Consider the following 14,572-nt stretch of genomic DNA (forward strand, 5'->3'; position numbering starts at 1 on the left):
CTGTTTTTATTTTATGTACACTATTGTGGTGGATAGGTAATCCTTCCTTCTTTTACTTTTATTTCTACAAATATATCAATTCTTTTTATAATTATTATAAAGTCTATTAGTAATTATTGTGCATCACTAATTGACTTATAAGTTATATTTTTTATTAAATGATCACTCTAGTCGTAAAAAATAGTATTTTAATTTTAATATTATATTAATTAACAAATTAGTTATTGAATGAGACAGTAATTTAAAAGAAAAGTTATTATTACCCATTTTAGATATGCCAAAATTTACAAGTCCAATCCTTTAAAAGTGAATTAGTACCTTCTTGATGTTTGTTTCTGTTAACTATTACCTCGTTCTATCTATTTGTTCTATTAGTCAACTGATCAAAGGGTTTAATTGATTAAAAGAAAGTTCTATTAGTTATTGAACTTATTATCAAATATCAAACTCGTTCAAAATTAAATTTTTACTAAATTAACTTTTAAAATTAAACTTTTTAAAATAATATAAGTATCAACCAAAATAATGTAATTTTATTTTTAGCATAATATTTATAGTTTTGATTTCTCAACATAATTTTTTTAAAAATAAAAATATAAAATCTTAACATGATTTAGCCTTAAACATGATAGGTTATGTAAGAATTTATAATTTGAGCCTACAGAGTAATGACATACAATAATTTAGGACACATTTATACTAATTTGATTACTCGAAAACACCGATAATAATTAAGTTGATCAATTTGAGTATACAAAGGTATCATATGTGAATCCAATTTTGAACTTATAACGAGCATAAAAAATAATAAAGAATGTATAACTTTTAAAATTTCCAAAATAACTAAATACTTTATTTTTATTCTTCATCACAATTATCAAATTCTAATATGTAAATTCAATTTATATTATATTAAATCAAATTGGAGAATTATAGCTCCCATTAAAGTATTAAAGATGTGGATAAGAATTTAGGTATTCAAATTCAGAAAATTTCAAAATGTTCCATATAATAATGATAACATTTGTAATTAAAAGAAATCTTAAACTGTTATATCAACTAAAAAAATACTGATTTTCAAAAAATAAGATTAAATTATTTTAAGAGAAAAAAGTATTTCACTAAAATGTAATAAAAATTTAATTTTAGACGATTATGATATTTGATAATTTGTTTAAAGACTAAATTAAACTTTTCTAGTTAATTAAGCCCTTTGACCAATTGCCTAACAAAAGAATAGACATACAATAGTAATAATTAATGAAAATAAACGTCAAGCATACTAATTCACTTTTAAGATTGTAGAGTTGGAGTTGTATATTTTGAAAAACCTTAGAAGGTAATAGTAATTTTTTTCTAATTTTAATTCTAAAATATAATATTCTAAAAATTATATTTTTAATATTATATTAACAAATTGCTTAGTTTTCTAACTATATAATAACTTGTAATCTTAAAGAAGTAGTAGTATCAATATATTTAAAGAATTAATTTATATACACTGAAAATTAATTAATAATTATCTTAAAATAATTTTTGTATTATTGCATTAAGAAAGTTTTAATACATTAATTTTTAAAATATTTAATATTTATACTTTAAAATATTATAAATAATTATAAAATATTAAGAATTTTATTAGATTTCTTCTATGAACTCAATTTGCATCTTTTTTATAATTGAAATAATAAATATAGCAGTATAATACACAGGTAAATAATTAGTTTTTATTTTACTTTAAATTTCTTATTTTAAACTTCTAGTTAATAACACCAATACGAGGTCGAATGATATTCTATTTTCCAAAACCTTTTTTAATCTTTTCTAAAAAAATTATTAACTTCAAGTTATTAAGAAGAAGTCGAAAGAAAATCATAGAAAATATTGTTTTAGTTATCCTATTTATATATCCACATAATATGTCTTAGTATATAATATTTAGAATAAATTATTATAACCCTTTAAAATATCAAATACATAAGTTTGTTTTTAATTTCTTTTATTAATAACTAAAAGATTATGTTATACTTATAAATAACCTATAACAAAAACTTTGATGAAATAAATTAATATATCTTGCAGTTTTTATAAATTCTATATATTGATTAAATAAAATATTTATATTATAATTAATCTAGTGTAAGTTGTTTAAATTGCATAAATACATTCTTTCAGTGGCATGAAGCTTTGAATAATAAAAATAAAACTATTAGAGGTTCTTGTAAGTATTATATAACATTAAATGTATTTCAATTTTGTTATCGAATTATCACAAAATTAATAAAATCAAGTCAAATATCATAATGTATTAAAAATATGATTAAATTAATAAATAATGATAAAAACACAATTTTTTTTCATCTTATAAATAAACTTTCAAAATTTATTTCTTATAAAATTAGAAAATAAATACCAATTTTATAGTCAACAATTAATTATAGTTAGTCATATAATAAATTACTTAATAAATAATTTTATTATTAGAATTTCATATTAATATCAATTGATCAGAAAATTTTAACCAGATTAGTTAAAATGGTATTAAATTAAACAGCAAATAAAACTAAAGATTCCAAAATGATAAAAAGAAAACACAGACCTTTAAATAAAGAAAGGCGTAACCTTTCACCATTATTGTGTACAAAACTTATGGTCTTCAATTTTTATTTTTTATTTTATGTCGTGGAAATGGAAATAAAAGACAAATGCCCTTAAAATAAGGGTTGTACCATTTGTGTTTCCCTTTATCCCATAGTAGTCAATGTAATGTATTACATTCACATTATGAAACCAACACATCACAATTCTCAATTGTATACCTGTTGCTAAGCTAAGCTACTTAATGCTAATTGACCTCAATTCAAGAAACTTTTTAATTGTTAGTATCTGTTTCCCACAAAACAAGCAATAAAAATACTTGAAAATTTTGGAGCTTAACCCTCCTGAAACTGAAAACTAAAAAGATGTACTATATATACAGGAACTCAATCCACCAAGGTGATTTACATTGATGATTTGCATACGTAATCTGAACCATCCGCCCATCGACAGATCTGTTAGCCTTACGCTTTTGACATTTAATAGAAGCAACTCATCTGACACTAATATTTATTGATCAGAGTTGGATGAAAGGTCTGTACCTTATCAGCTGGATGAATCTGCTTGGGCTTCATTGTTGCTGGTGTCATCCAACATCACAACTACAGGAGCATACTGCATAAGGTAGCCACCACAATTGAGAGAAGAGTAATGAGAGAAATTGTGAAGAAGTAGTTTCTAAATATCTTAATTCATGAATGTTATGCAACGCTTTATGAACATGTTCATCCACCTCGTCGTTATCTTCAAAGTATATACCATCATCCATTGCACTGTTTTGCTGGAACTCCCATCCCAGACTGGACTCTAGCAGTTCTTTGAGTTTCCTAGTCTGCAAAATTCAGACAAAAACAGAATACATTCTCCCTCAATTAGAAAGTCCATTGACGAATACCCGATCAGTAAACACCGAAAATTTATGTGAAGATAAAGTAAGACTATAGATCGATGTAAACAGATTTCCAACATTCAAATTCGTTAAATAAGCACATCATATCTGATAGACAGGATATACAGAATCTTTCTCGTGCCAATACATAACAAAGTGATCTCTTGGACCAGCAAAAGAGAAATAATTATTCAAAACTGCAATACATATTCTAATTTTATAATAGAGAAACAGAACTGCATGCATTGTCATATCACTGGTCAATTGTCTTTTTGATGCTCAGTGTTAACAAGCAGGAGAGAAAGAAAGACTGATTATTAGTGAATCAAAATCCACTTTAGCTATAAAAAAATTCTAGATGTCAAACACCACCAGATTTTTAATGATGAAGCATACCAAATACAACTTTGAGTTATGAATACACATGCTGCTGCTTATAAAAAATAAATCGTAATGCAGTGATAGGCTTAATATACATACCCATGTTAAAAGATCTCCATCAACCACTGAAGCATCTTGCACCAGCAAGAAGAAATCCTACAATTCGAACCAATCTTTAATAAATAAACCTTAAATAAAATCTGATCTGTGGGATGCAAAAGACTCAAAACGTTGCTATAACTTGATTTTGACCCCACAACTCCCCTCCCCTTACCCACCACCTCTGTTCCACTTAGGGGTGTAAGCAAGTCAAGCTAGTCATTAGCTACTCAAACTTGGCTCACAAAATAATAAAATATTATCAAGTAGAGCTGCAGCAATTTGAATAATGAACCGAGTCAAATTCAAGTGATACAATAATCGACTAAATAGCTCTTATGCGTCATTGAGTTTAATAAATATTATGTTACTATTTTATCCTAAGAATATGTGGTAAAAATGTTAATTCACACTCGAGTCTGAGCTTACTTGAGCTTATTAAAGCTTCACTTGAAGGCTAATAACATAATTTATTTTAACAGACAATAATAAGCAAGTTGTGTCGAGTCGAGATCAGACAAGTCTGAATATCTTGAACATCTAAATGAATAAAACTGTAGAGTTTGGTCAAGTCAAATCAATCTGAAGCTTGGCATAGTAATCAATCGACCTGACTTGATTGCACACTTATTCCCACTTTGGCCTCCTAGAAAAGAAGCTAGCCAAGTTGGTACAGTTTTAGTCCATTCACAAGATCAATAATATTCCTAGGACTTCATAAGCAGATTAACTCATTTTGATTCAATGAAATGCAATTCAATTATTTGAAATGCCTCTAACTGCATCTCAGAAGACTCATGAATTGCAATGTTTTATGTAAAAGACTACCTTACAGAGTTGGTGTAGAAAGCTGTCCGCAGAAAACCATGACTCATCCAACAATGTTGATACTCCTACCCCCGCATCATTAGTTTCTGCTTTATCTTTCTGAAGTCCGTATTTCAGCTGATAGTAAATGACCTTGATGAACTGCAACAAGTATATAAATTACAGATATCAGGAAAAACTAAAAGCATCAACTTGCAACTATTCCCGCTATCTTATTATATTGTTATCATCCATATAAAGTAGAGATAAATGTTTGGAGAGAGCAGAAGTGGAAAATCCAAATCAATTATTTATAGAGCATTCCCATTTCCAACCTTAATGGAACAGTTTTATTTTCATTTTTATTCCATCATTTTCAGGTATTATGTTAAACATGCGGCAATATTATGCAGAGCTTGATATATCAGGCAATTAGATCCCTCGCCTAAAACCAAAAGTACGTAATCTCATGACAGTGCAGAAAGGATAAACTAATTAGGAAGGAGTTCTTTCACATGTATAGTACATCAGGACTTCATAACATGGCGATGGAATCTCACGTTGCAAGCTCTGTCAGTGGAAAAGACCAACAACTAATTTATTAATTCATCAATAAAATTGGTCACATCATGTAATTATTGGGCTTGACATGAGGTTGTATCAAAATTTGGGTTTCCAGAATAATGCAGTGCCATGTTCAGGTCATATCATTGTATGACATCTAAAATTGATAATCTACTGCTCATGATGGTGATGGTGATGATGATAATGAAAACATCACCGACGATTTTGAAAAAGGAGACTAAAAGTAATTAGGAAGTGGATCAAGCATGCGACAAGCTTAACATAATACTACAACAGATCAAGGCTATGAGAGAATACTAAAATCAAATTGTGTGTGAGGGCAAGAAGCTTCTGGCTTAAATTTGAGAAAACTTGTGAAAACTATGTGTATCTGGACCCCAAATATTTGGATACGACCAAGGTAAGTAGAGATCTGTCAGTAAGACTTATCTTTAACTACCATAACTCTAAACTATTATGAATGAATACTAAATAGAAATGAATACATATTTAACTAATTATTAAATCAGAATATCACCTTTGTAAATAGCCGACTCCTTGTGCGTAAAGGCTGAAACAAAAGAAGGGGGAAAAAAACAAACGAAAGAATATCAGAGCACAAACATCAAATCAAAAATAAAATAACATAAAACTTAGTCTGAATCTGGCTTTGAGTGAAACCGTGGAGATGCATACATAATCCACCTATAGTCAACTCAACTCAACTAAGCCCTAGTCCCAAGCTAATTAGGAAGGAGTTTGAAAATAACAAAAATGCTTAAAATGAAGAAAAATAACTTTGTCTACTAGCAACATACTTTTAGGAATTCCTAATGTTGATAAGACAAGAAGATTATTTCACTCTTATTTCATTTTGTGAATTACAAGGATATTTATACAACAATCATAATATAGGAAATGAAAACAATAAAGTCTCAAGAATAAGAAATTAGAGAAATTTTTAGATAGACTTAGTCTACCAAATCATCCATAGACAAAATCAATTGCACGTCAGTATTATTTATTAGGTATAGCATTTATATTGATTAGGTTATTTATCACCAATAATCACCATAAGATTAAAAATCAACCAATATAAATACTATGCTTAATAAATGATGCCACATGCCAACATGCAATTGATTTTGTCTACAAATAACAAAATGGACTAAATCTACCAAAGAATTTCTCAAAAAAACTAACTATATAGTCTAAATTAACATAATTTACACCCTAGAGATTAGGAAATTAAGCAGCTGTCAGCATTTCCAAATATTGCAGAATTTTGCCACAAATAACACTATTACTCCAATTACTTAATCAAGTCACTTACAACGTGGATGGCTATATCACGCTTAAATTATATATATCAAAATTATGAAATAGTATCTTAACAAGATTATCCAAGATCAGCAACAAGAAAAGACTGGATGGTGGTAAAAGAGAGGAAAGCTGAATGGAAATGCATTCTGAGCTGAGAGAGTCTGAATAGTGAATAATTTGAAAAGCTTGCTTTCAATTTATTGTAAGGTGACGTGACAAATGCATGTAATGATTGCTTTATTATATGAAACTTATTCATAATCACACACCGAAACCACCTTAGAGGAAAGCTTGAAATACTTCTGTTAAAAGGAGTTAGGGTACAGTTGAGGAAACAAATGAATAAAATCAAAATCACCTATTGAAAAAAAAATGAGAAAATGAAATGATTTAGGTGACAAGAAATAGAGTCAGGTTGAAGAAGTAAGAACAACACAGAAGGAGAAGAAGGAGAAAGGAACAAGGGAAACAAAAATTTCTACAACAGGAGATTAAATGGATAAATTATTTGCAGAAAACAAGGAAAACTAACACTAGTCATTACTTACAGCTTCAGTACAACCCAATAAAAGGCTGACCAAAGATTTCCATTGAAAAAATGCTTCAAGTGATTGCCCCATCTGCATAAATTTTACAAAGTAAGGATCTAATATGTGAGTCAATGTGCAAACATTTCAGAGTTTGAGCATACCAAGAATGCAATAAAGGCAAACTGCAGCTCTCCAATAAGCAAGTCTTCAGAACCCCCATAATCTTTCACCAATATGTTTTCTAATAATTCTGTCTGGACAGGTTAAAAAAATGTACATAATATCAATAAGATAATACAAAAACGCATTAGTGAGACACTACAAGTATTAACGATGACTCAGAACTTGAATGTATGAATCGGTACCTTGTCAAGATTCAAGGACGTAAGTTCTGCACTATAAATTCCTCTGCGTTTGATAACATGAGGAATTGAAGTATAGTAACATCCTCGCTTCTCTGCCTTATCAACAGATGCAGACACTGAACATTTACTGTTCCTTAATTGCTCATCTAGAGCTTTCTCCATTGCTGTTTTAGGACTACTTCTAGTAATCCCAGACTCACTTTCAATTGTAATCTCTCCTCCGATGGGTTCTGTAAAATAAAATAATGAAAATAGTGATGAATTGATTGTTGGAGGATGTATTTTATGCTCTCTGGCAACAATGATTGTCAAAGAACACTAGTAGAACAATTAAACATAGAAGCCAATTAAGCACTGTGCCAATACAGACCACTAATATGCATCAGCTGTTGTGGAGTGCATTGGCCATATTAGCCAGTACAGACCCAATACACATGCTGGATCATCCTACCCGCACTGTACCGAGGGGATATTGGCACCTTTAAAATCTAATACAAACAGGTTGATATTTAAAACCTTAGTATTTATACACTGTTGCTATCAAAGGTCAAAACCCCCATTACATTTTAAAAAATCTTATGTGCGCTAGATGCTTTATATTTGCTCTCCTTCATTATAGGGAAGACACAGAGAGTTCTTTTAGACTACCCTCATCACTAACAAAAATTGGGATCCAACAATTACACTTCAAAGAAACACTTAAAGAAAATGTAAAGTAATATATGTTGCATATATACATACTATAAGGAATTTATTATATTGCACATGTAAAGCCTATGATAGACTTTGTACCAATAAGAAATGAATAGCAGCACAAAAAAAAAGAGCAAATACAAATCCAAGAGATCACAACACGGTTTGGAGGGCATTCTGAACTACCCAACTGCTATAATGTTACAATGTCAGCCCTAACCTTTAGTTTGGACACAAATACCAGCCCTCACTGAATTTGCTTTTTGAAATGTGCCTGAGCCTATTTTTGTTTGGAAAAAATTGGCTTTAGAGTTTAAATACCCCTGGAAAAAACTTTAATTTAGTTGTGATTGTCTAAAATAGATTAAAGTACTCTGCGAGACATCTTGGGGAAATTTGTTGATTTGAAGTTAAATATTATTAGATAGTATTTCAAAATCATATGGCTGCTTATAAAAAATTGAGTACATAATTCTTTTCTACTTGATAAAAAATCTTTAAATCCCTAGCTTTCAAAATTAACCAAGGAAACTAATAAAAATTTAAGAAAAGAAAATTTAGCAGGAACTTAACTGCAATAGATTGTGGGATGGCATTGTGAATTTTAAATCATGAGGTTCAATTTGCAGTACTCCCAAAGTTCAAGATACAAGGTTAATCCTTCCAAAACTAAAATAAGAAGATAGTCGAGTTATCAGATTTCTCGGTCAAGTCAACAACCGGAGTGTTAAGTCTTACATGAACATGAAAGGGATAGAAATAAAAGCTCGTTTGTATTCTTCGTTTCTAATCCCAAACTTTTAAGTATTAATGAAAATGAGGTGAGTAAGGCTCATTTGTTCCTGATTCCTCATTTCCATGCCCTGCATTACATCTAACAAGTAGGAAAAGAATAAAAACTTTGTGGTGATTCCTCACCTTTCATTCCCAAAACCAAACAGGAAAATAAGGCTACTTTCTGTCCCTTGACAGAAAGGGAAGAAGCAGAATAGTCAGGAGCTTGCCAAACCATAGTGAGTATTTTGTAGGCATCAACTAAAATCTCCAGAAAATCTTAACATTTTAGTATTTCATTATAAAATCTGGTGCTCCTAGAAGTTCAAAACTGCATATCCAATGTATTATTGACATGCTTCAAGCTCTCTTTATCAGCTTTCTATTATGACCTTAAGTCACATATCAAAGTCCATATATGTTCCATATCCCATGCTGATATTTCCCATCTAACTTTGTGAACACAAACAATCAGATTCAATAAACTTATGTACATAAAGCAAAGTAAATAATAGAGGAAATCAGAGGTAAATTACAGCAGCAGCAACAATTGTAGAAAACAACATCAGAACACTAAAAGACACCAATCCTCCAAGCATTAAAAAGCAATAATGAACAGACAGCAAATAACTAAATGGTGAAATTGAAAGCACTGAGGTTGTTCTTATACCAATTCGTTCGATAACATTCTTTCTGACATAATTGGACAAGCGCTTCCATTCTCCATATTGATTTAGATTATAAGGACCAAGATTTCTGTCAAACTCTAAGCTTTTAACTGCTTGAGAAAATCTCTCTTCCTTGGCGGGCAAAACAAAGAAAACAAAACAAGCACACAAGAAATAAAAGTCAATGCTTTGTATATAACAGGGAGATAAAAATAGAGCAAATATAATTTGGGTTCATTTAAAAGATCTTCAAAAATTGTTAATGTATGCATAATTAAGTGAACAGTTTTTCTTTAGATAGATTTGTTCTCCTCTAATCAAAAGTTGTTGAAAACTAAAAGGCATAGGCAGACCACATTCAAGAGAGAGAGAGAGAGAAAAAAGAAAAAAAGAAAAAGGAAAAGCAATGACCAAAGCAGAACATGCATCCAGAAAAAATGCTAATGGACTGATCACTACAATAGGAGAACATGCAGCTGAGTTGGACAGAACGGTATGAATTATGAACTTATGGATAAGGGAAAAGTAAGGCAACCCTAATTGATGTCTCCTATAAGAAGCTTTACCAGCCTTTTTTGGTTGACAGCAATAGTATCAAATCCCTTGCTACCTTAAAATCTGAAGTGGTGAGTAAGAAGTATCATGCATGATTTAGTTTCTACAATACCATGCACATTGCACAACCATGAATTAGAGCAAACCACTTATCATTGATATTTAGATTCACTAATTGTACCAACTCTGTTGGTTATTGTCCCAATCAAGAGAAAGAAAAATGAAAAACAATGGTGTATGCGAATTGGACAGGGAGCAAACCTCTTCCTCTGATACTTTCACCAATCGTTCCTCTTGACGAACCCACTTACGGACAATCACCTGTTTCAGACATAGGGGAAAATCAAACTAACTCCTAAGCTTCACGAGCTCTGAAAATCAATCACTCTAACAATGTTTGCAGATGTTAGTAAGGCCTAGAGAAAACTTTAACCAGCCAGTAAACAGACTGCGGGAAATAATATACAGCAATTACATGAAACAATTTTCTTCTAGTCCACCCATAGTTTTACTGAGCAAATGCTACTGCACTTCCCACTGCAGTAGGAGATCAATCAAAAACTTGTTTCAAAATGACATGATATTAAGTGCATGAAATGTTTTTGAAGTATAAAATTACTATTGCGCATTCATCCAGAAATATCATATTTTGTTCAACGGTTAAAACTTATTCCCTGTTTCTAAAACAATATCTTCTATTTCCATCCTAGATCGGATACTTATCACTTCTTCTTAACTTTATATTTCCATCCAAATAATCTTTTCCAAATGATCTCCATCTAAAGCTCTTGCTCATATTTTAAGAACTACTAATGTCACACGCTCAATACTCAAAATGAACTGTAAGAATTTATACAATCTCCATCCACATTCTTGTATTAGTTTGGAATTGTTAGATCCCTCGCATGTTCATAACTGATACTAACATACACAAATGTTGAGAATGTCAATTCCATGACCACACTAGACCAAGCATGAGGCTCTTTTAGTTGTAACCAAGTAGCGAGAATACTTGAATAGCAACAGGCAACATTTTGATTGATAAAAGAAATTTTTTCAAAACAAAAAAAAAAGAGGGAAAAGGAAATGGCATGATTATGGGAGTGAACTATTCAATCTCATCAAGTGCTGAATGGATACCTCAGAAGGGCCAGCATCAACAAAGAAGCCGATAATCGGCGAGAAATCCTTGCCATCCCTGCACAAGACGAAGAAAATAAAGTAAGAAATAGGCATACGAGAAGCTAGATTTGCACTACTTCCAACAATAAGACGAGACTTAAATAGCAATTAGCAAGACTAACTAACCAGTCAAAAATCTTCATTTCCTTCTTTTAACAGAAAGAGATGGTCATAAGAAATCAAAATCAAATAACTATTTACCTAAACAATCAAAGAAAGCAAAGCTTTTCAAGCAAACAAATAACCTAACAAATAGCAACCAGTTTTCCTTGATTATAAAGAAACCACACAAGGAAATAAGGAAACCTGCTAGATGAACTATAATACACAAAATGCGTGCCAGGAGGAATCATCTTCACGCCTTTAAAAGCAGGACCTACTGTAAACACCTGCAAAAATTATACAAATACATTAATTAATAGCATACCAAAATCTTGAAAAGAAAAAAATGCTAAAATTTACATTTGACTTTAATTTTTTTCTCGAGAACCAAACGGAAAACAGAAAGAATAGTGTGATTACTTACCTGAGTGTCAATACCAAAGAGGGTGTACTGAGGAACATCGAGGAGAAGCAGCGTGGCTCCTTGTTTTACAAAATCTAACGCTGTTTCAGGATCCATAGATTGCATTTTGGCGATTAAAAAGAAAATTTAAGGTTTTTGGTGTCTTATTAGAGCTTAATTATGCTTGATTCTGGTGTTCTTAGTACTGGCGTTGCAGTAGAAGAATCAGGAAACATCCTGGGCGCGAGGGAGCATTTTGTAATTTGGAAAATGTTGGGGTGATATTTTATAATATTGGAAAAATGTCGGACTCATTTGATAAAGATACTAAGTCCAATGAATTGGATTTGGTTTGAGTTTGACCAACCTGTCACAAAGAAAACCCAATTCACAAGAATCACAGCCCATCACTCTTCGTGCACTTTAATCTTTGTTGCTTCAAAATTAACGGGGAAAAGTAGAAGAAATTACATAAAATACTGTTTTTTTAGATAATATTTTTTATATCATATTCTTTTTCTTTACATTTATACTGCATCTCTATTTTGTTTTTATTTTTTATCTTTTTTTATTTTTTTTTTACTTATTTAGTTCTTTTTCTTTTCCTTTCGTTCTTTTTTTCAATCCTTTCTCCTTCAGCGATGCAGCAGTTGTCAAGCTCTAGATTGACGTTTCTAAGGCTAGGGAGTCGATTGATGGTGGTGGCTTGGCCTGACAGTTGCTGGTTTTGCCGAAAAATGAAAGTGTCGCCGTCTAGTAAAGAAATGTTGCAACTCCAGCCACCAAGAGCTTAGGTGAACGAGACGATGTTAGCTGGTGGTTTGAGGTTGAACGACGACGATAAGAGTGGTGGTCGGTGTTGGAATTAATTTAGAGTTGTTTGTGTCCTTAATTTAGATGTCTAGTAAAACTCCATAGCTGTTTATTTATGAGTTTTATTTTCTTCCATATATTTGCAGTCTACCGTTCAGTTGGCTCTTGATTTCTCATCACCTATATGAGAGAAACTACTAGGTTGGCTGAGGAAATACGTTGCCTTTTTAAATGACGATTAACCAAAACTTCAAGTTTTGGAGGTTAGGCAAAGGGAATTTTCCTTGAATGTATTAAATATTTTCTTTTTTCTTGAAGCTATGTCTTGACTTTTCTTCCAATTGCTTATTTCTTATCATGTTTTGTCACAGTGGGTTTTCTTAAATTTCTATTAGGTCTTGATACAGAGGAAAAAGATTTCTCTATATACAGCAAGTTCAGCCATTAAGAAAGTTTAGAAATTGGTATTTAATCCCAAGCAAGCAAATTATTCCTAAAATTTGGCTATTCACCTTTTAGCAAAGGAAATAAATATGAAAATTGTAATTACATTGATCCATTGGCTGAGTGGTTGCTGCCTTGTGTTATTAGCTTAGATAAATTAGGCCGGAAGTCTAGACAAGTGGGATTTGCTTAGGATTACTTTCATAACATTTTGCCAACACTTATATCGATTCTATAACATTCATTTTATCCCTTTTCATACATCTTATGTTGTGAAATGCTAAAAGAATTTTGTTTCTGTTGCAGACTCGGTACATAAATTTAGTTTTATATATTATATGTGTATACTAAATATATATTAAACATGTGAATTAGATACTACAAATGCGACTTAATTATTAAAAGAATAATTTCAAATATTAATTGTATACTAAATGTATACCTGAAATATATACTATAATATGTGAAATGGATACTGTGAAAAAAATACCAAAAAATAGTTAAAGATATCAATTTTGCATACTAGTTATATATATCAATTATTATTGAATAGATATCAAATATATACCAAGCATACAATCAACATATACCAAACGTCTAACATGAGTGGGTCTATGTTAACATTTCTTCTACCCAGGTGATCCTTCAAAGTCAAGCTCCAAGAAATCTATAAAAAGAAGATTCGTTTGGCAGTCATAAATGATCTTGAATTTCAAGATGGAGAGAAGGGAATTGGGATGGATCATTTAAAAGGTGATGCTTATAGAGTTGTAATACTCTAGTTTCAACATCAATTGTTGAGACTTTGTGTCATAGTTTGACTATTATATATCTACCACTCCTTTCAAGTCAAATAATTCTCTCAACCTAATGTTCATTCACTTCTAAATTCTAACCATCCTTTTTCTTTTTTAATTTTATTTTATGGTGATGAATAATTGTTTTAGGCTTAAATAAAAAGAAAATATCAGAAATACTCGTGTCTTTTGTTTTATTTATCAAAGTTACAGTTTTTTATGATATTTAATTCTTTTCAATTTTTTAGAATAAGAAAATTAAAAATAATTGAAAATCAACTAAAACAACCACGAAAAAAATTAAAAAGAATTATATATTTTTAAAAAAAAATAAACAGTAAAAAATATTTTTTTTTTTTAACTTCCTTAAATAAAATTTTAGCTCAGCATTCGTCGTTCTTGCTAAAATCCAGGAATGAGAAAGCTCAATTTAATTTATTCAATTATTTAATTTTAATTTACTAGGTTAATGGGCATGTAAAGAAGTTGGGTGCAGGGAGTTACTGGTGGTAGTGGTGACAGTTGATTATAAAAGTGATGAAAATGATAGTTGTAAAGCTATGTGGCTAACTGAATAGATAATGA

The 14,572-nt window shown here is 30.5% G+C and overlaps 1 protein-coding gene and 1 long non-coding RNA gene across 4 annotated transcripts; one reads left to right on the forward strand and one right to left on the reverse strand.

Annotated features, from left to right (window-relative positions):
* Nucleotides 1-2,849: 2,849 nt before the first annotated feature.
* On the reverse strand, nt 2,850-12,229 carry LOC8261795 (protein AAR2 homolog). Of its 3 annotated transcripts, XM_002534223.4 has the most exons (14): nt 11,955-12,229; nt 11,735-11,817; nt 11,387-11,444; nt 10,508-10,567; nt 9,694-9,823; nt 7,557-7,786; nt 7,353-7,445; nt 7,210-7,281; nt 5,877-5,909; nt 4,796-4,936; nt 3,968-4,024; nt 3,332-3,430; nt 3,141-3,213; nt 2,850-3,053 (listed from the first exon to the last, which is right to left on the reverse strand). In XM_002534223.4, the coding sequence occupies exons 1-13, from the start codon at nt 12,057-12,059 to the stop codon at nt 3,145-3,147; spliced, it is 1,230 nt and encodes a 409-aa protein (XP_002534269.1). In that variant the 5' UTR covers nt 12,060-12,229; the 3' UTR covers nt 2,850-3,053; nt 3,141-3,144. The 3 variants fall into 3 exon arrangements, with proteins under 3 accessions (XP_002534269.1, XP_048230768.1, XP_048230769.1); XM_048374811.1 differs by having other exon boundaries at nt 2,850-3,213; XM_048374812.1 differs by lacking the exons at nt 11,735-11,817; nt 11,955-12,229 and adding an exon at nt 11,555-11,644 and having other exon boundaries at nt 2,850-3,213.
* A 217-nt stretch (nt 12,230-12,446) lies between these two features.
* On the forward strand, nt 12,447-13,087 carry LOC125370173. Its single transcript, XR_007216083.1, has 2 exons — nt 12,447-12,785; nt 12,893-13,087. It is a non-coding gene; the product is annotated as an uncharacterized LOC125370173 (long non-coding RNA).
* The last annotated feature ends 1,485 nt before the right edge of the window (nt 13,088-14,572 follow it).

The sequence above is a fragment of the Ricinus communis genome, chromosome 5 (assembly GCF_019578655.1).
Source record: "Ricinus communis isolate WT05 ecotype wild-type chromosome 5, ASM1957865v1, whole genome shotgun sequence".
NCBI classification, from domain to species: Eukaryota; Viridiplantae; Streptophyta; class Magnoliopsida; order Malpighiales; family Euphorbiaceae; genus Ricinus; species Ricinus communis.

Excerpts from the sequence above, each read along its gene's own strand:
- LOC8261795 (XM_002534223.4), bottom strand. The coding sequence starts at position 12,059 with ATGCAATCTATGGATCCTGAAACAGCGTTAGATTTTGTAAAACAAGGA. Across the intron at positions 9,824-10,507 it reads TGAAAGTATCAGAGGAAGAG|GAAGAGAGATTTTCTCAAGC; the intron begins GTTTGCTCCCTG and ends TTGCCCGCCAAG. Across the intron at positions 7,446-7,556 it reads CGTCCTTGAATCTTGACAAG|ACAGAATTATTAGAAAACAT; the intron begins GTACCGATTCAT and ends TAACCTGTCCAG.